The 17,037-nt window shown below is 41.8% G+C and overlaps 1 protein-coding gene across 1 annotated transcript in view; it reads right to left on the minus strand.

Moving 5' to 3' along the window:
- Positions 1–1,429: 1,429 nt before the first annotated feature.
- Positions 1,430–17,037, minus strand: part of MBD5 (methyl-CpG binding domain protein 5) — a 44,225-nt gene continuing 28,617 nt past the window's right edge. The window contains 4 exon segments of the mRNA XM_010005591.1: positions 1,430–2,018; positions 4,249–4,324; positions 8,997–9,070; positions 14,435–15,640. Of these exon segments, the coding sequence (XP_010003893.1) occupies positions 1,947–2,018; positions 4,249–4,324; positions 8,997–9,070; positions 14,435–15,640 (1,428 nt within the window). The 3' untranslated portion in view covers positions 1,430–1,946.

The following is a 17,037-nucleotide window of genomic DNA, read 5'->3' on the forward strand; positions in this document are numbered from 1 at the left end:
GAGCCCAGAAGTAGAGCTGCCTGCCCAGGCAGCCAGGGCCCAGGCTGGGGGAGCCACCACATCCTGTTGTCCTTGGGGACAGCTGGTCTTGGTCATGTCCTTCAGAGAGAAGAGCGTGGGACCCGGGCAGGGCGGGTGGGCAGAGGAGCAATGCCTGGTGATCCTGGCGCCGAGGGCCGGGGATCTGGAGAGCAGTGACAGCGCCAGCTTCCCGGGGTCCTGACCCCTGCCAGTCCTTATCTAGAGAGGGAGACTTGGGAATTCTGGGGGGGAGGAGAGGACATCTGAGGTAAGTGGTGGTCCCGGATGAAGAGGTGGGCCTTACAGATTCCACCCTGGGACCGGGAATGGTGAACTGAGCTACTTCGGGAAGCCTTGAAGACAGAGGAACGTCACGGCTCCCGTCACCATCCCCACCACCCGTGTCAAAAAGAAAAATGAAACCCAATGGAAAAGATGTTGTGCTACACTTCCCTTCGGTCATTTTATCATGGCTCATAGCTTTAGACTTTTAAATCTGCAGCGTATTAGTTGTTTTTTTTTCTACATATGTTTCACATTTTTCACTTAATATAACATAAATAATTTGGTTAATAGATTTAACCTGCACATTTCAGCCACATTAATATATATAAGAATCTGTTAATGGTATAAATAATTCTTTTTAAATAAAATAAATCTGATATGTTACATAATACTGATAAAAATTACTGTTGCTAAGAGTTTTGTAAGCCACCTTTAAGTGTTGTTTGTTTTATTGTTGGTTCTGTTGTTTTTGTTTTGTTTGAATACTGCGAGATGGATTCTGGAATTCCTCTGAGGAATGCTGTGGGGCATGCCCTTCCACTCTACTGCAAAACCAAACCCTAACCAATACTGATCACATCCCTGAAGCGGGGCCCCTGCCCCCTTCCAAGGAAACACGATGGTTAACGATGTCAGATAATTGAAGCTAATGAATCTAGGGGTTTGCAGGGGTCAACGGTACGGGGGATAGAAACTGTTTAGCTCCTCAGGTGGCTATGAAACTTTAACTACAGAAAGGGCTGACTAAAATAGTCCATCTACCTTTTTTTTTCTTCTTTTTTTTCTTTTTTTTTTTCCTTTTTAATAAAATCTACAGCATTCTACTTTAAAAGCTCAGTAAATAAAAAAACCCCAAACAAAACAACAACCGATCGTTGCGGCCTTTGAGTTCTGAATTAAGAGCTGTGATCCCACATCCCGTTGGGAATCTGCAAGGTTGCACTCTAGTCTCCTGCAGAGACCTGCAGTGGAGCCCAGGGCTTCCAGGCAAGGGTCATTCCAAGCAAGACAGTCTCAATGGACACTCAGTGGCGTGAAGTGTGTGTCTTAATTAAGGTTATTACATCATCTCATGCCTTCTCTCTGCTGTTAATACAAAAACAGCATCTTTTACATTATCATATAAAAGCATTTAGGCTGTATTTTTATTTATCACTTTACACTGGTAGTCTCTTGTATGTGTACTCAATAGAAACCAAAGAATTTTGTACACTTTTTTTTTTGTACAATAAAAGATAAAGTGTGCATTAGGTACGCTTGTACATGACAATATTGTACAATATTTACATTTCAGATATCACCATGAAATTCTGTATTATCTATATACACAAGGAAAATTTCTCAGAAACATTTGGGACTATTTCTTATAATCACAATTTTAGTATTATAGAAAAAAAAAAAATCTCAGTAATCATCTGACATTGTTACTGCAACCTTTCAAGATTTCTGATTGGCTTATCCAGCAACCACTGCCCCTCCTAATCATCAAAAAATATTGTACCACGGATCCACGTAGCACCCTGTGATGGTTTCTGTCTGTCTCCATATAAATATTGATATAAATTTATCAATACCTACATATAGACTTATGTGCACGTTCATTTTGATAAGTACTGGACCAGTAACAAAAACATTCAATGTTATCTAGAGATCTTCCTCCTCTTGGGTTTTGGAGGCTTCACTTGTCTGTCTCCCTGTGGGATTTGGTGGACCTAAAAATAAGTATATGTACAAGTTAGCAAAGGACAGTGGTCAAAGTAACCAGGCAGTAATAAACAAGTTGCAGGGTTGCTTGAAGGGCTGTTGGGAAGTGGTTTGTATCATTTCGTGTCTACACGGGAACCCGAATGAAAAGGAACTTCAAGAACCTGAAGGCTCTGGGGAGAAAAAGGCTGATGCTGCAGCTGCTCCAGCCTCTGCTCCCTGCAGGCAGGTCACAGCCACAGGCACCACGAAACCCCAGAACGGGGAACTGAGCCCAAAGCTGCCACCATGTCACTTTCTCGGGGACAAACCTTTACCCATCAGAGCAACCAGAGCCAGTGAGCAGGAAGCAGGTGAGAAAACCTCCCCAAAGGGTGAAACCAGAGGCAGCAAAGGCAGGTCTGTGGGAGCGGGAGCTGCTGAGGAACAAGCACGCTCTGCCTGCAGCTCATGTTGGAAAGAAAATGCTCCATTCCGAGCTAAATGCTGGATTAATTTGAGTGTGAAACAGGTTTTGTCACCAACTGCTCAGCAGAGGACAGGCCGGGGCTGGCAGGAGAGGCGAGGGGAAGGCAGAGGAGCTGGCACAGGAGACCACTACCACCTGTTGGTGGGAGCCAGATGCTGTGCAGGGAGAGGAGGCTGCAGCTCCTAAACAGCAGCAGCAAATCCTTCAGCAACGTGCTGAATGATTTCCTTGGGTCTGTCCCGAATTCCTTCAGCCTGCTAACACTGACTGCCTATTTACTGCCTCCTGCCAATAACGCTCTGAGCTAATTATCTGTTTTGCACGTGCTTTTAATTTAAAAGATAATGGATGTCTGAGGGGTAGCAGCTGAAAAAAAATAACTGCAAGTCACTAAGAAGAGAATTGTGATTCCCTGTGAGTGTTTCTAGGCATCATCATCTTTATGGAAATAAACTCTGATCACAAATGTTGTGACCAGATAATTAAAATATCAATCAAGGTGATGTAATGACACACTGGTACATCAGCCTGTCTGCATCATCAAACTACCAAATCCAATTACCACAGTTGCCCCTGAGCCAGTTGATATCCCAGTTAAAACACACATGGCACAGAGCTTGGACTGTTACTGGATTTATAAATGGGGGGAAAAAGGTGAGGGAGGGCAGAATGGTCCAGTCCAAAGACACAACTAACTGGTAGTGGAAGCCACAGGGATGATGTGTCTGTTACAAACATATTTCCCATCCTTATTTCTAACAGACCTACAGTCAGATCCTGCTCTCCTTTTCCTCACAAAGTCAAGAGGGAAATATGTCACTTTAAATCAAAACTCAACCTCATTTTGTCAAATTCAGAAGTTCAAACAAAAGACTTGATTGGGCAATTACTCAGTAGCCACTCAAGGCTACTGAGTAACTGACTGAATATTTCCTGGTGGTTCTGAAATCATCTGAATCTGCAGCTCTGTGTCCATTTCCTTTCAGAAACTCCAGAAGCTCCCCTGAAGTTTTACTACTACTTCTAAAGATGCACAAGTGCAAACACTTTCAGTTCTGAGCACTGAGGATCAGGTAAAATGCTTTTATTTTTTTCTGTATTCAAATGTAATTAATAATTTGAATAATTACCAGTGCTAAGATATGGGAGGTGTTGTTACACACTTTGAATGTTTAAGTGTGTTTCAGTGAAATTACAGCCATGTTTTAAATATGAAGATGGGAACCTTATAAAATACTGTATATAGAAAAGGTTTGGGGCTTCCATATTAACAGGGCAATAATTTTAGAACATTGTTAGATTTGATAGTAGGAATCCTCTTACCTTTCCTAACAGTATCTTTCATTTCACATAAGGAAAGCTTTTCTCAAAGTTTTACATCCCAAAAAAGGAGGCTTTTAAAGGTCATTTCAACCAAATGAGCCTGATTTTGTGTCACTAATCAGGGAAAACCCATGGAATATGAGTGGGACTGGAGCTGATCCATGTGTAAAAAAGTATGTCCAGGAATCTCTCTTTGTAAAAAAATAATACAATTGGCAATGCAAGTAAAATTCTGCAACTTTTCCCATTTCTGAGAATGATTACAGACATTTGCAAAAGGTTTTGAATGCAAGAGAAATATTGAAAATCCCATACTTTTTTTTAGGCAAATAGAACCCAAATTTCTGGTAGAAAGCAACTCCCAACCAACACTCCCAGTCTTTGACTGACACACATGCAGACACACAGAAAAAGGAGATTATTGCTAAAATGAAAAGAAAACTTACATTCCCAGACATTTTGTCTAGTTCACTCATGGCCTCGTGTATAGCAGCTTCTAAATGGTTATTTAGCTTTCCACTTCTAGGGAGAAAAAATTAATACCATCAGGAGCTCTTAGTAACAGAACAAAACCTTAATAACAACAACAATAATAGTAGTAGTAATAATAATTATAGTAATAATTAGAAACACATCAACTCACTGGACATACTCTACTAACTGTAGAGCCTCCCAGGTTGTTACAGCACAAACAGCAACATCAGACCTTGCACAATTGAGCAAAGTAAAGGCCTGTGTTCTAATTAGAGAAGGGAAATGAAAGGCAGCACTTCCATGTGTTGTGTGGTTAGGGGTGATACCCACAGCCAGGTTGTTGCAGGCAGAAATAACAACAACAGCCCTTCATAGTCACATCCTATTTTGTGCATCCTTGGTTTCCATTCTTAGCAATGAGGACTGGACTTTATGGGTTTTGATGAGGAGCAGAAGAGTATTCCAGCTACTCTGGACATTCTCAAGGGCTTCCAGTGTTGCCAAACCCCAGGGCTCACCTCTGCCTGCCTCCCTCACCATGGGACACCCTGCATTTACTTTGTAAATGTGGTCACATTTCATAGAATCATCACAGAATCCCAGACTGATTTGGGTGTGAAGGGACCTGAAAGATCACCTACTCCCAACCCCCCTGCATGGGCAGGGACCCCTCCCACCAGCCCAGGTTGCTCCAAGCCCCATCCAGCCTGCCCTTGGACATTTCAAGGGATGGGGCAGCCACAGCTTCTCTGGGCAATCTGGGCTAGGGCCTCACCACCATCACAGAGAAGAATTTCTTCCTAAGATCTCACTAAAATCTCCCCTCTTCCAGTTTTAATCCATTACTCCCCTTGTCCCAAGTCCCTCCCCAGCTTTCCTGGAGCCCCTTCAGGCACTGGAAGGTGCTCTAAGTTCTCCCTGGAGCCTTCTCTTCTCCAGGCTGAACACCCCAACTCTCCCAGCCTGGCTCCAGAGCAGAGCTGCTCCAGCCTCAGATCCTCATTTCAGTGACATGTCTGTGAAGGACTGATCACACATGCTGTTGTTGTTGAAAACTCAGTGTGTGAGCTGCAAAGTCTTCCTCTTACACCCAAAGCACAAAGCTCCAAGTTAAGTGTCCCTTCTAACTTTAAACAGCCAGAGGAAAACAAGTCATATTCATCCACTAAAATGTTGCTAGTTGTACCCTGGAACAGCAGCACACCAAGGGCTGTGGGAAAGGAAGGGTGAAGACTTTCTTCTTCTAAACCAAGTGATCCCAAGTCACTGGGCCTCCCCATACACATCTGATTTGGCAGTGACATTTTGGACATATGGACAGTTTTTGAAATAAGTTTCCCACGTGAACACCACGCTCTGTATGACAGGTTGGATTTTTGCAGCTCCGTGTTCACCCCTCAGGGATTTCAAATTAGCAAATCCTGCTTGAGGAGCAGATACTATTGTTTGTCAACAGCTTGCTGAGGATCTCTGCTTAAAAGCAGGTGTGTGATATATATTCATATATATGGAGTTCTTTTAGACAGGCTTAAAGTCAATCAAAGAGAAGATAAACAGAAATAAATGTCTGCATAGAAAGCCTAATGGGTCTGCCTGGGTTTCTGAAACTCTGGAGCCACTGCCTGCAAAACCACAGAATGGTTCTGGTTGAAAAAGACCTTCAACAAGATCACTGAGTCCAACCACAACCTAACTCAGCCAACCATTAACCCAACTCTACCAAGTCCAGTGCTTATAACTAGATGTAAGTTCTGCAACCTGAGGGAGTGAAGGTGCCCTGAAGTGCTCTGAGGAAGAAACTATTGCTCAGGGGCAGTGTGACCCCCCAGAAACCTAACAGAACTCTACTTATAATTGATTATCTGTTCCTGACTGCCAGCAGGGCTGACCTGCTCATCATCTAGAAGTAGATTTCAGATGTCAAGTTCCCTATATGTGAAGGGATTTCAACACCATGATGCTCCATCAGCAACCCACCCTTCCTATAAAACCGTTGCTTTAGTCAAAACAGCCATTTCAAAGTCTTTAAAATGCAAATGATCCTCCCAGTTGCAACCTTCAAACACTGGTGCCCTGCTCATTTTACTGGGAAGATGATGCTCTGCCCCTGAGCACCCCCAAAGGTTCAGAAGTGCCCGTTGCTGAAAGACAAAACACTGCAGCTAAACCCCTGAGCATTTGCCAACAGATGCATCAGGTCTCTAGTGATGCCAACCAACCTGCATCTCCATTTTTGATGTTTTAATTTTAAATATAATGGTTTAGGAGTCACACCACACCTCTGAGACATCCCCAAGCAAAACACTTTTGCTTTGCTACAGAAAATATTTCAGCTCACACTGTCAGGGGAAGCTACAAAGCTCTGAGCAAGAGCTGCCACACTTGACTAGGCAACATGCAACCATGACATTTTTTCCTGGTGTCTTGTTTCTTAGAAACCTCAGAAACTGATACACAAAACATTTCAATTTTAAAAAATCAACACTTGAGGTTAGAGGGGGGTTGGAACTAGATGATCTTTAGGGTCTCTTCCAGCTTCCAACCATTCCATGATTCTGTGATTAAGATTCCCACTTGCCACATACTGGATTTAAGGTGCAATGTGAATTGCATCCTATTCCATAATCCCTATTATAATGCAGTTTTTAGCTTTGAAGACATTTTCCATCTTTAGTGTGAATAGTTTTACACATAATATATAATGTCAATACATATTATTGGAGATGAAGCCAAGACTGTGCAGTGAGGGAAAAAATTGGACAATATCCTAGGGCTGTGACAAGAACTGTAGGAAGATGAAGAATCATTTCTGGAGTCAAGGAATCTGACTGTCCTTTGGAGGATCTGGATGCTACCCCTGCTCTGCTGAACACACTGCAGCTCTGTGATGCTTCTCCATGCTCCCTCAACAAAGATTTCTCCTGGGTTATTTCACCTGTGTCTTCTTTACTGTAGAAATGGCTCAACTTGGTGCCAGTGACATGGCAAAGTGCTGAGTATACAAGTAGGAGACAGAAACAGGAGTGTTCTACACGTGGAATTAAATCAAATGCTGGATGCTTGCAAAAACTCCCAATCTCTGAGTAACAAGATACTCCAGAGACATGTACCAGACAGAAGACCACAAGGAGATTAATAACCTTTTCAGATAAAGTTACCACAGCTCCCAGGAAGAAGAGAAAGGGTTGATGAAGAAATAACAAATCTCAAAGTTCCCACAGCTCCCAGGAAGAGAAAGGGTTGATGAAGAAATAACAAATTAATTGAACAATCATAGAATCCCAGACTGGTTTGGATTGGGAGGGACCTTGAAGATCATCTAGTCCCAACCCCCCTGCCATGGGCAGGGACACCTCCCACCAGCCCAGGGTGCTCCAAGCCCCATCCAACCTGCCCTTGAACTATGAAATAAGCACAAGTAGAAATATGGAGAGAAGACCTCAAGGGCTGTACAGCAGCCCCAGGAAAGGGGCAGCCAGGTGCCCTGGCTGGCTGGGATATCTGATATGGGCAAGCAATGGAGCAGAACCAGCCAGGCCCCACAAAAGGCCCCTGGCTTCAGTGGAACTGCAGCCCATCCCTGCAGCCTGCTAAACACAGAAATCCCCACCAGAAGGTGGGAGAATTCCTTAAATCCTCCTGTTTATTCCTGTTTATTCCAACTTTCTCCCCTCTTTGAATCAGCTCCTGGGGTCACCCTACTTGAGTCACGTTCCTCCCTTCAGGGACACAAGCCAATAAGTGGGGAGTTGCCCTTAACCTCCAGTACCCTTCAACTGCAGGAAGATATTTTGAGGATGATCCTGGAAAAAAAAACCACACACACCACCATTGCCTCCTTGGCATCAAAACATTTCTCCTCAGCGCCGCGTGACATATAAATAGAAGAAAAGCTGACACCTTAAAAGGAGCTGTAGGCAAATCATTATTTAATTCCTTGAAGCCCCTGTTTGTCATGCTCAAGCTTTGCAAGCTGACCTGAAATCTGCCCACAGATTCAAAGGAATCTATTTTCACTGCAACAGTAAAAAAGCAGCAGCACCCTAAAAACAAATTAAATCCCAGAACAATTTCTACTTTGCTCTCCTTTTATAGCTGTCCAGGTTGGGTTTTTTTTTCCCTCCTAAAACCATTTTCCTCTTTTTTGTCTCTGCTGATGCTTCATGTCCTGATGTTTCCTGTCTCATGGTCTTTCTATCCTTGGGCATCTGTAAATAAAATCTAAATGGGAAGAGGAAACCAAGCAGTTCAGACATGCCTGACACTATGGAAAGCTCTGCTAGTTAAACACAGCCAGACTGCAAAAACTGTGAAACCCTCCTCAGCAATGGGAAATAAACTGAATTTATCTGAATAAATCTGTGCTGTGCCTGCATCAGCAGCTGCCACAGGGAGAGGGAAGAGATAAGAAAGGCAGATCTTGTTCAAAAGCCTATTTGGTCAGAATGGTTTTGATGTAAGTGCTTTCTTTTTGCTGCAAATTAGAAATCCTACACATGAAAGCTCAAACAAGTAGGCTGACATTTTACAAAGGTAAATATCAGAAGATGCAATAAAAATGCAGATATCAGAGATCTCAGATGATTATCATAACCAACATAAGGAATTCAGAACATTAACTCTTCTGCTTGGTCACTCTGCTGAGCTCCTCGAAATGAGAGTCTGAGCAAAATAATTTCATTATTCCATTTCACCAGTAAATAAATGATCTTTTACTTACTTTCTGTTCCTTTTCCTGGCTCGGTTGTAAGCTTCTAGACCTTCTGTTAGTGTCTTCAACTTCTCTGGCTCCACCTGAGTGAAGGTATGAACACCAAACCACATTACCCAGACCTGCAATTATTAAACATTGCTTTTACTTCACTGCTAGACATGCATTATCATGGAGCCTAATTTTCACTGCATCCATAAGACAGTAACCTTCCCAGCAAACAGATGCCTGGCTACACACACCCCCTCACACACATCTGCAGAGATGACAGTTTCTCTAGATGTCCACACCACCAGCAATAGAAACACAAAATACAAAGCCATAATACTTAAGAAAACAAAACTAAGAAGGGAAAGAATATTTTTTAAAGCTTGGTGTGTCTTTATATGACTGATATGAACACTGCTGCTGAAGTCTCACATTCTGTACTCACATTTTACAAATGTATTTTACACCTTTGAGACCACCTGGAATGCATTAAATTACCAAGTTGCCTGGTACACATGATACAATTTTTACAGCTGCCACCAACACAACAGGTTTCACATCACCTCAAATCTCTGGATAAAGTCTTTAAGTCCACAGTGCTGCTAATGGCATGGCCAAATTTATTCCCATTTCAGAAGAGCCACAGTATGTGCTTAACTTAAAAGGCTTAAAAGGGAAGTGGGCAGGCTGACAAGCTTTATTTCTGCATTATAAATCTGTGAGACTTACCTACAGCTCATTTATTGGTCCTGAGAAAGGCCTTTTAAACATTTTTGTTACTTAAGCACATACTTCAGCCCTCTGCTGAGTCAGGGATGAATCTGAGCACGTGCTCACCAGGGCTGCTGAGCTGGTGTTCAAGGGACTTTAACTGGAAATCTAATTTCTCTTGAAATTAACCACAATTATTATCTGTTTATAAACCACTACACAGAGTCACTGGTGCCAGTTAGTACTCATATCAACCACACAAACATGAAAGAAAATTAATTCTATCATCTGTAGGATTTCATCATTTGCATTCTCAAAACATCAGTCCACTGAACTCCACATATTACTTTGATTTGGCTCAGTCATTTCTGCTGGTAAAAACAACAACAAAAAAAGGTATTTAAACACATCCATTTTAAGAAAAGGAATGGGTAAGTTCCTTTTTCTTTGTCAGCTTGGTTACATTTTGCTTGACTTATTTTTTTTTAACCTTTGCATAACTTAACAAGAACCTTTTACAGCATTTGTTCCATGAAAAAGTACAGCTGGCATTCTGACACAAGGCAAATCAATTCTAGAAACACAAAATTTATTAAGCATGCCTATACACAATCCCAAAAAAGAAATCTGAATGCAAATCCCCTCTAAACCCAGCCTTTCAATTATTATTTGGATTCACAAAGAAACTGAATTTTAGACATGATGATGGGAAGTTAATGAGTGAGGAAGTTGCCAGCATCTCTAGACATGAGGCCCAATATCATACATGTAAAGACCAAATTTCACATGTCTCCAACTGATGTATCTGAGAATGAAACTGGGGAGTAGTAACATTTCAGGAGGTGCAAGAGTCCTTACTGGTGAAATCTGCACAGGAGGAGGCAAGATTTCTGTTTTCATGGAATAGACCCAATTATGGCCCAGATGGTTGAGCTTTTCCCTTAAAACTGTGCTAACTTTTACTGGGAGACTGCAGATACTTCCAATTATTCCTCTCCTAATCAGACTTTGGAAAAATACAAAGGCAGACATAAGAAATACCCTCTGTTTCAAAAGCTGGGGAGCTTTTCTATGGATAAACATGAGGGAAAAAAAGGCATGTGAGGCTCACAGAATGAGCTTTGGAATGCTTTGGAAGCTTGTATGTTCCATTCCCTGCATTAAAATGGGATTACTGGAGGAGATGTTACTTTCTCTGCAATATATTATAGCTCAAGCCTTCATTTGATAGAATGCTTGAAAAACAGCTACAGAAACAACTTGTATTCTTCAAACTGAATTAAAGGGCAAGAACACAATAATCCCAATCCTTTACCTTGAAAACTTTACTGTGTGCTGGATTTGTCATGAATGGTGAATTGTACATTAAATGTACCCATGATATATGTGTCTGTAAGGAACAAATATGCAAAGGCTTGTGTGTGTCTGCCTCAAGGTACGTAAGAAAGCTGAATGGTAAATACTTTTATGAAGATCTAGTATCACGTTTGGGTAACAAGGGACTTAAGTAACAAAAAGGAACCTGCATCTTCATGACTGGAACCCTGTGATGGTGGAACAGCAGAAGTCCTGTCAGCACTTTTTTGAAGCAGCAGTGCCACTGTGCTAGCAGAGCAAGGTGTTGGAAGAGAGTGTTGCAGATATATTGGAATTAATAATGTCATATATCTTCATTTCCAACCAGCCATCACAACACTCAGTGATACATACACCTGGGGGTTTCAGGACACTGATAAATCACACTTATTGCCTGTAGAACCATAAAAGCTCAGTTTAAAAAACCTAGCTCAACACAAAGTCCTGTTGAGAACACTTGCCCTGTAAGATCACTATGACAGACACTAACAAAAGGCAGCTACTGCTCACACAAACCTTCTGGATAACAACAACATTAATTCCTTAATGAAATACACATGCTCTGTTTTAGGATTCATGTCACTTCAGACTTGCTTCTTGCCCTTTCAGAAAATTGCTGCTGCTACTGCTGCACTTCCCTTGGGTTCCTCTTTAATTTTCCAGTAGCCAAAAAGTGAGTGTTTAAAGGTGCAAAATCTCCCCCTTCTCCTGGTATGGAAACACCATTCTAGCTGCTCTTCAAACAGAAGCATTATTATATGTAATACCCAAAGTCTTTGAAACAGAAACAAAAATCAAATGATGTATGGTAGAAAGAACAGAGAATATACAAGTACCATCAACTCCCACCAGCACAGCAAAACTAATGTTACAATATAGGAGGTTAACATTTGATTACACAAATACTTGAAAAGATGTTTTAAGAAAGCTCTGCAAAAAACACCATTTTCAGAACTGCTGCTGGTGACTGCACCATGAATTGTAACCTTTCAGTTTTTGCAGGGCAGAATTTCTGGAGGCCATTTGATTTGCAAGGTCCCTTCCTTTTGGTTTTCAAGGTTAATTTCTTTGGTTTGGTGTGGATTTGTTGTGGTTTGGGTTTTGTTTTTTTTCTTTCTTCAGACCAGGCTGCCCAAACATCTGCAGAATGTAGCTGTACAAGATGTTACAGGAGTGTCTGATTGCCACTGTGCATGGCAATTAGATGGGCCTCTGAGCAACCTGGTCTACTGGGAGGTGTCCCTGCCCATGCAGGGGGGTTGGAACTAGATGATCTTTAAGGTCCCTTCCAACCCAAACCAGTCGGGGATTCTATGATATGAAATGGAGCTATTAGACAGAAGATGCACTTTTTCACCTCTCATATTCCCCTGTATCCCACCTTTCAGCCTCAACTCCTGTCCTTTGGAATGGTCATTCATTCTGCACTTCTTGGAGAAAATTAGACATGCTTTTTTTTTTTTTAAATTTAAAATGATTGTTACTAAATGACAGTCCTTCTGATGTGAGGGGTGATCCAGTACGTGGCAAATCCTCCTGAAGAACTTGGACCACGACTCTTGCTGCCTCCACAAGTCTGACCAACCTATGCATTGCCAGTTTGCTTCAGCATACACCAGCATCTGTGCCACTGAACAGACCATCACACAGTGCTTATACAGTGCACAGAAGAGACACACAACTGAAGAGGGCAGCTTTGCACAAAAGCAGCTGTTTCATTCTGGTACCCACAATGTGGGGAGTAAACGTAGAAAATTGCTAAGGAACGCAAATGAAAAAAATGTCACCTCTTTACAAAAGTTATAAGAAAGGAGCTCTTTGAAATAGCCACATAGACTTGGATACACACTTTTGTGAAGTTAGCACAGAAATGCAGACATGGAACAACTCTGCAGTTTAATTTCTCTATCTGTAATTCCTATGGGACAGTGATGCTGTACACCAATTTTTTCCAGTTTTGTTTAACCTTATATAGTTTGTGGTCTGTGCCTATACTTTACCAACTGACTTGTAACTTGGGGAATCTAACCTTTATGAGGAAGGAGCTCTTAGGCCTTCAAATTGTTACTAAAGCTTGATGATTTCTTTATAAATACTTTCGTTCCTTGTACTCAGATGGGAGCTCTTTGAAACCTTTGTGGCTAAGGGGGTCAACAGAGAGGCCACCTGTAAAGAGAGACTAACCTTCTCTTGAACTAGGGTTGAAACCATTCTGGCCAGATATCACCTCAGTTATTTATAGCCCAAATTCATCAAAGACTTGTTTGGGGAATAACATTTGCACATCAACCTCAGGCAACTCCATGATTACCAAGTGGAATAAGACCAGCAGTGGTTACACTATAGATACATCAGCTCCAGCTCAAGAAGGTCCTGAGCTTTGCACTGGTAGGAGTCAGAAGCTGATGGTGAAGAACCTCTTGTCCTCTCTCTCCTCTGGATATCTGCTGTTGGCCACATTCTGGGGGAAGCAATAATTCAGCCCAACTCACAATCACTGCTCTTATGGCTGTTGTTGTGCAATGCACAAGGCAGGGGTATGGGGAAGGAGACATGATTTTTAAGTAAAAATAAATAATTTTTGATTTATGTTACTTCATTAGATCTTTCTGCTTACATATTTTATAAAATTGCATTTTATAAAACAGCACTTAGGATCTTCATATATGGAAGATGTGAAATATTTCATAGGAACTACAAAACTATGTTATACAAGTAGCGGAGCTGAGAATTTGAAATATTTAACATAATAAAATAACCAATAACTCCTTGTTAACAGCATTTTCTGTGTATGCCCCAACAAGCATATGATTTTTTTGACAAAAAAGAAAAGGATTTTAGACTGAAAGAGCAGGTTGGAATAATTTTCTCATTATTAAAAGATGGTCAAAACCTCCTTTCAAGGTGAAAAAGTACATGCACTTCCTTTTAAGAGTGTATGTGTCAATGGGCAAGGTTTTCCTTATCAGACTCCTCAATCTGGTTGTATCAGTTTTCATTCTTGCAGTTTTCAACACTACTTTTAGAGTATCTCCATATCAATTTCTCTGGACACAGCCAGAACCTCAAGGCAACACACAATGCAAGTTAAACAGTTTTTCTGTTCACAACATTTTTTTGTCTAGCAAGTCTTTTGTGCACAAATTAGTTAGTAAAGCATAATCAGGCCGAACCAGAACCTGTTTCATGGCACTGGTGGAACTTTCTCATTAGGTAACCATGGGAAAGCTGCAGTTCTGCAAGCTGGAGTAAAGAAATAAAGCAATTTGTACCTACTAAAATAAGAGACAAAGGAAAAAAATAGAGCGGACCGAGATAGTTTCGATAAACTTTTGTATGGGCACAGGCAGAGGTGTATATAGATAGATATGTGCATAGATATATAAATATACCTTCCCCTCCTCAGCGTTTTGTTGACATGAATTGTGAACTTCTTCTTCTCTTACTAGCTTGCCAGGCCATGAAGTCAGTCCTTTGATTTGGCCCCAGACCAAGTCGCCAACATTAAACGTCCTCGGCCTGTAATGAATCAGCTCATTTGAAGGGGAGTCTGGGTTCCTTAGGTCATCTTCACTACTGATGCTTTTAGCATCTGAAGGGCTAGGCACACACCCATTAATGCTTTTGGCATTAAAATCTCCATTGTAATGGATATAGTCTTTAACTAAAGAACTTTCCAAGCTATTTGAGGAACTTGGAGATTGCTCTTCCAGAACCAGGTCTTGTTTAGAAGTGTTCAGCAACTCCCCAAACCCTCTGTTCTGCTGAGGCCTGTTTCCGTTGATGTGTGCACATCGTTCCACAGTGTTCTCCAGCCTCTCCTTAAAACTCATCATAGTTCTTTTGTAATTGTTATACCTGAAATTCTCCTCCAACATTTTGTCACTCTGACAGTTTCGCTGTGACAACAGTATCTGATGCTGCTCGCCTTGCAACAGTGGCAGTGTGGAGATGTTGTTGGGCCTTTCGTGACAAGGACTACTATGGATATGGGCAGAGTGGTCTAGAAACTCATCACATTTCCACCTATTTATCTCACTGACAGGACTTTGCTCCCCTTCCCACTGTTTTTTGGGCGTGTTACAACTTGTTGATTTGTAATATTCATACCCATCCCCTTCACTTGAGTTTTTACCGTGCTCTGAGTTCTTCAGTATCCGCGTTCCTCTGGTGTTCCTTATCCTACCTTCGTGATCAGAAACCCCAACGTTTCTTCCATGGATTACTGCACTGACAGCACTAGAAAGATTTAATGGGTCACCAATTGAGGCTGTGAAGGCACTCATGGCACTCAAAGCTGGAATGGGACTCATTTGTGTGGTACTGCTAACAGCAGTGGTGATGACTACTTGCATCCCTTTGCTTGCAGCATCTACAACCGCTTTGTAGATAGCGTCCACCGATGTGTCACCCTGAGCAGCAACAGTGAGGTTATCCTTTGCCTGTTGTCCAAGAGATGGTTCAGTTCTTGGCTGCAAATCACAAGATGGTTCTTGGAAAGCTGGAAGCGCAGCGTTGGAGCTCTCAGGAACTGGTGCCATTCCCATTTGAGTGATCATTCTTTTGTTGAGGACAGCAGCGTCTTCCTGCATTCTCACCTGGGAAAAAAAGTAGAGGAGAAGATGGAAATTACTGTTCTGCCTGAAGTTCTATTTCAATACTCATGTCAATCAACAAATCAGTATGATGGCCAGGGTGCCCATTTCTTACAGCACATTTTGGGCATTCAACAGTTAGGAAGCTTAAGGCTGAACAAGCTAGACAGAACACAAACGCAGCACGATTTAGAGACAAACTGAACCACTGGCTCTTGGACTTTGCCTCCTGGATCAAAACAGACACCTTGCCTGAATTGATACCACCTCCCATGCACTGCTGAGACTGCATTATCACCTCGTCCAGAGTCTCTTCAGGGATTTCCTCTTTGGATTGAAGTGCAGCATCCTCCTTCTTTCTCTCAAGTCCTAAACAACTCCACCAAGGTCAATGTTTTGGTTCTCCAGTGATCTCTCTCATTCCTTCCCAGACCCTAAATTTTGCTTCTTTCCTCCCTACCAACTGCTCTTCTGGGCTCCTTGTGTGCTCTCCATCCAATTGCTGGAATGGAGGCCATCCCTGACCTTTTGGAATTGGCTAACATTTCTGGTTTTTCCCCTTCAGTTCTGAGCTTCTCTCACGGGATCTCTTTGTACTTCAGTCCCTGGTGAACCTGCACTTTGCAGGGCAGTTTAATGCCAGGCACTGCCTCAGTAAATTGTAACCTTCAGATGACAGAAGCTGTGCTGCTTGTACTTTTTGTTGTCACTTATGTAGGCAGTGAAGAGGATGTCAATACTTGTGTTATAACAAAAAAAAAACAACTGTAAAAAAAACCCCAAACAAGCATAAAATATTTCCAAAACCTCCCTCCAATACTTACTATTTTGTTACTGAGAATCTGAAGCCAGAAGAACCCAACCGAGATAAAGCCAATAAAATACACACAACAGCAAAAAGAGGTGACAGGCAGTTAGAGGACTGTGATTTTGTAATAGCAGTGAACCAGCCACAGTGAAAAAATGGCACGTCCTCTTTCTCCTTCTGAAAGGGTAAAAAGCACTTTCTGGGACCACTTGCATGTTTCCATCCTCATGTATTGAGTAACACTGAATAATGATGATAAATATGTATTGTAACTCCGGTTTTATTACCTATTTTGGCTGCTATGCTTCCAAACTGCATGATGAAGATGTGCCTGTTTAGGTGGGCACAGGCAGGTGTCAGTTTTGCACAGTCTGTCATTGTATGTTCATTCTAGTGCCTGTTTGCTTCTATCCCATCCCAACCACAGCCAGCTCTTCTATTCAGTTGCACTGGGAATATGACAGGACTGACACACACGGTCACCTATAACGATTTATTAAGTTTCTAATTACTGTGAAGTGGTATCAACTGTTATTTCTCACCACTGAATCATTCGAGTGGTCTAATGGGAATTTATGATCATTTCTGTGGA

The sequence above is a fragment of the Chaetura pelagica genome, unplaced genomic scaffold (assembly GCF_000747805.2).
Source record: "Chaetura pelagica isolate M959 unplaced genomic scaffold, ChaPel_1.0 scaffold689, whole genome shotgun sequence".
NCBI classification, from domain to species: Eukaryota; Metazoa; Chordata; class Aves; order Apodiformes; family Apodidae; genus Chaetura; species Chaetura pelagica.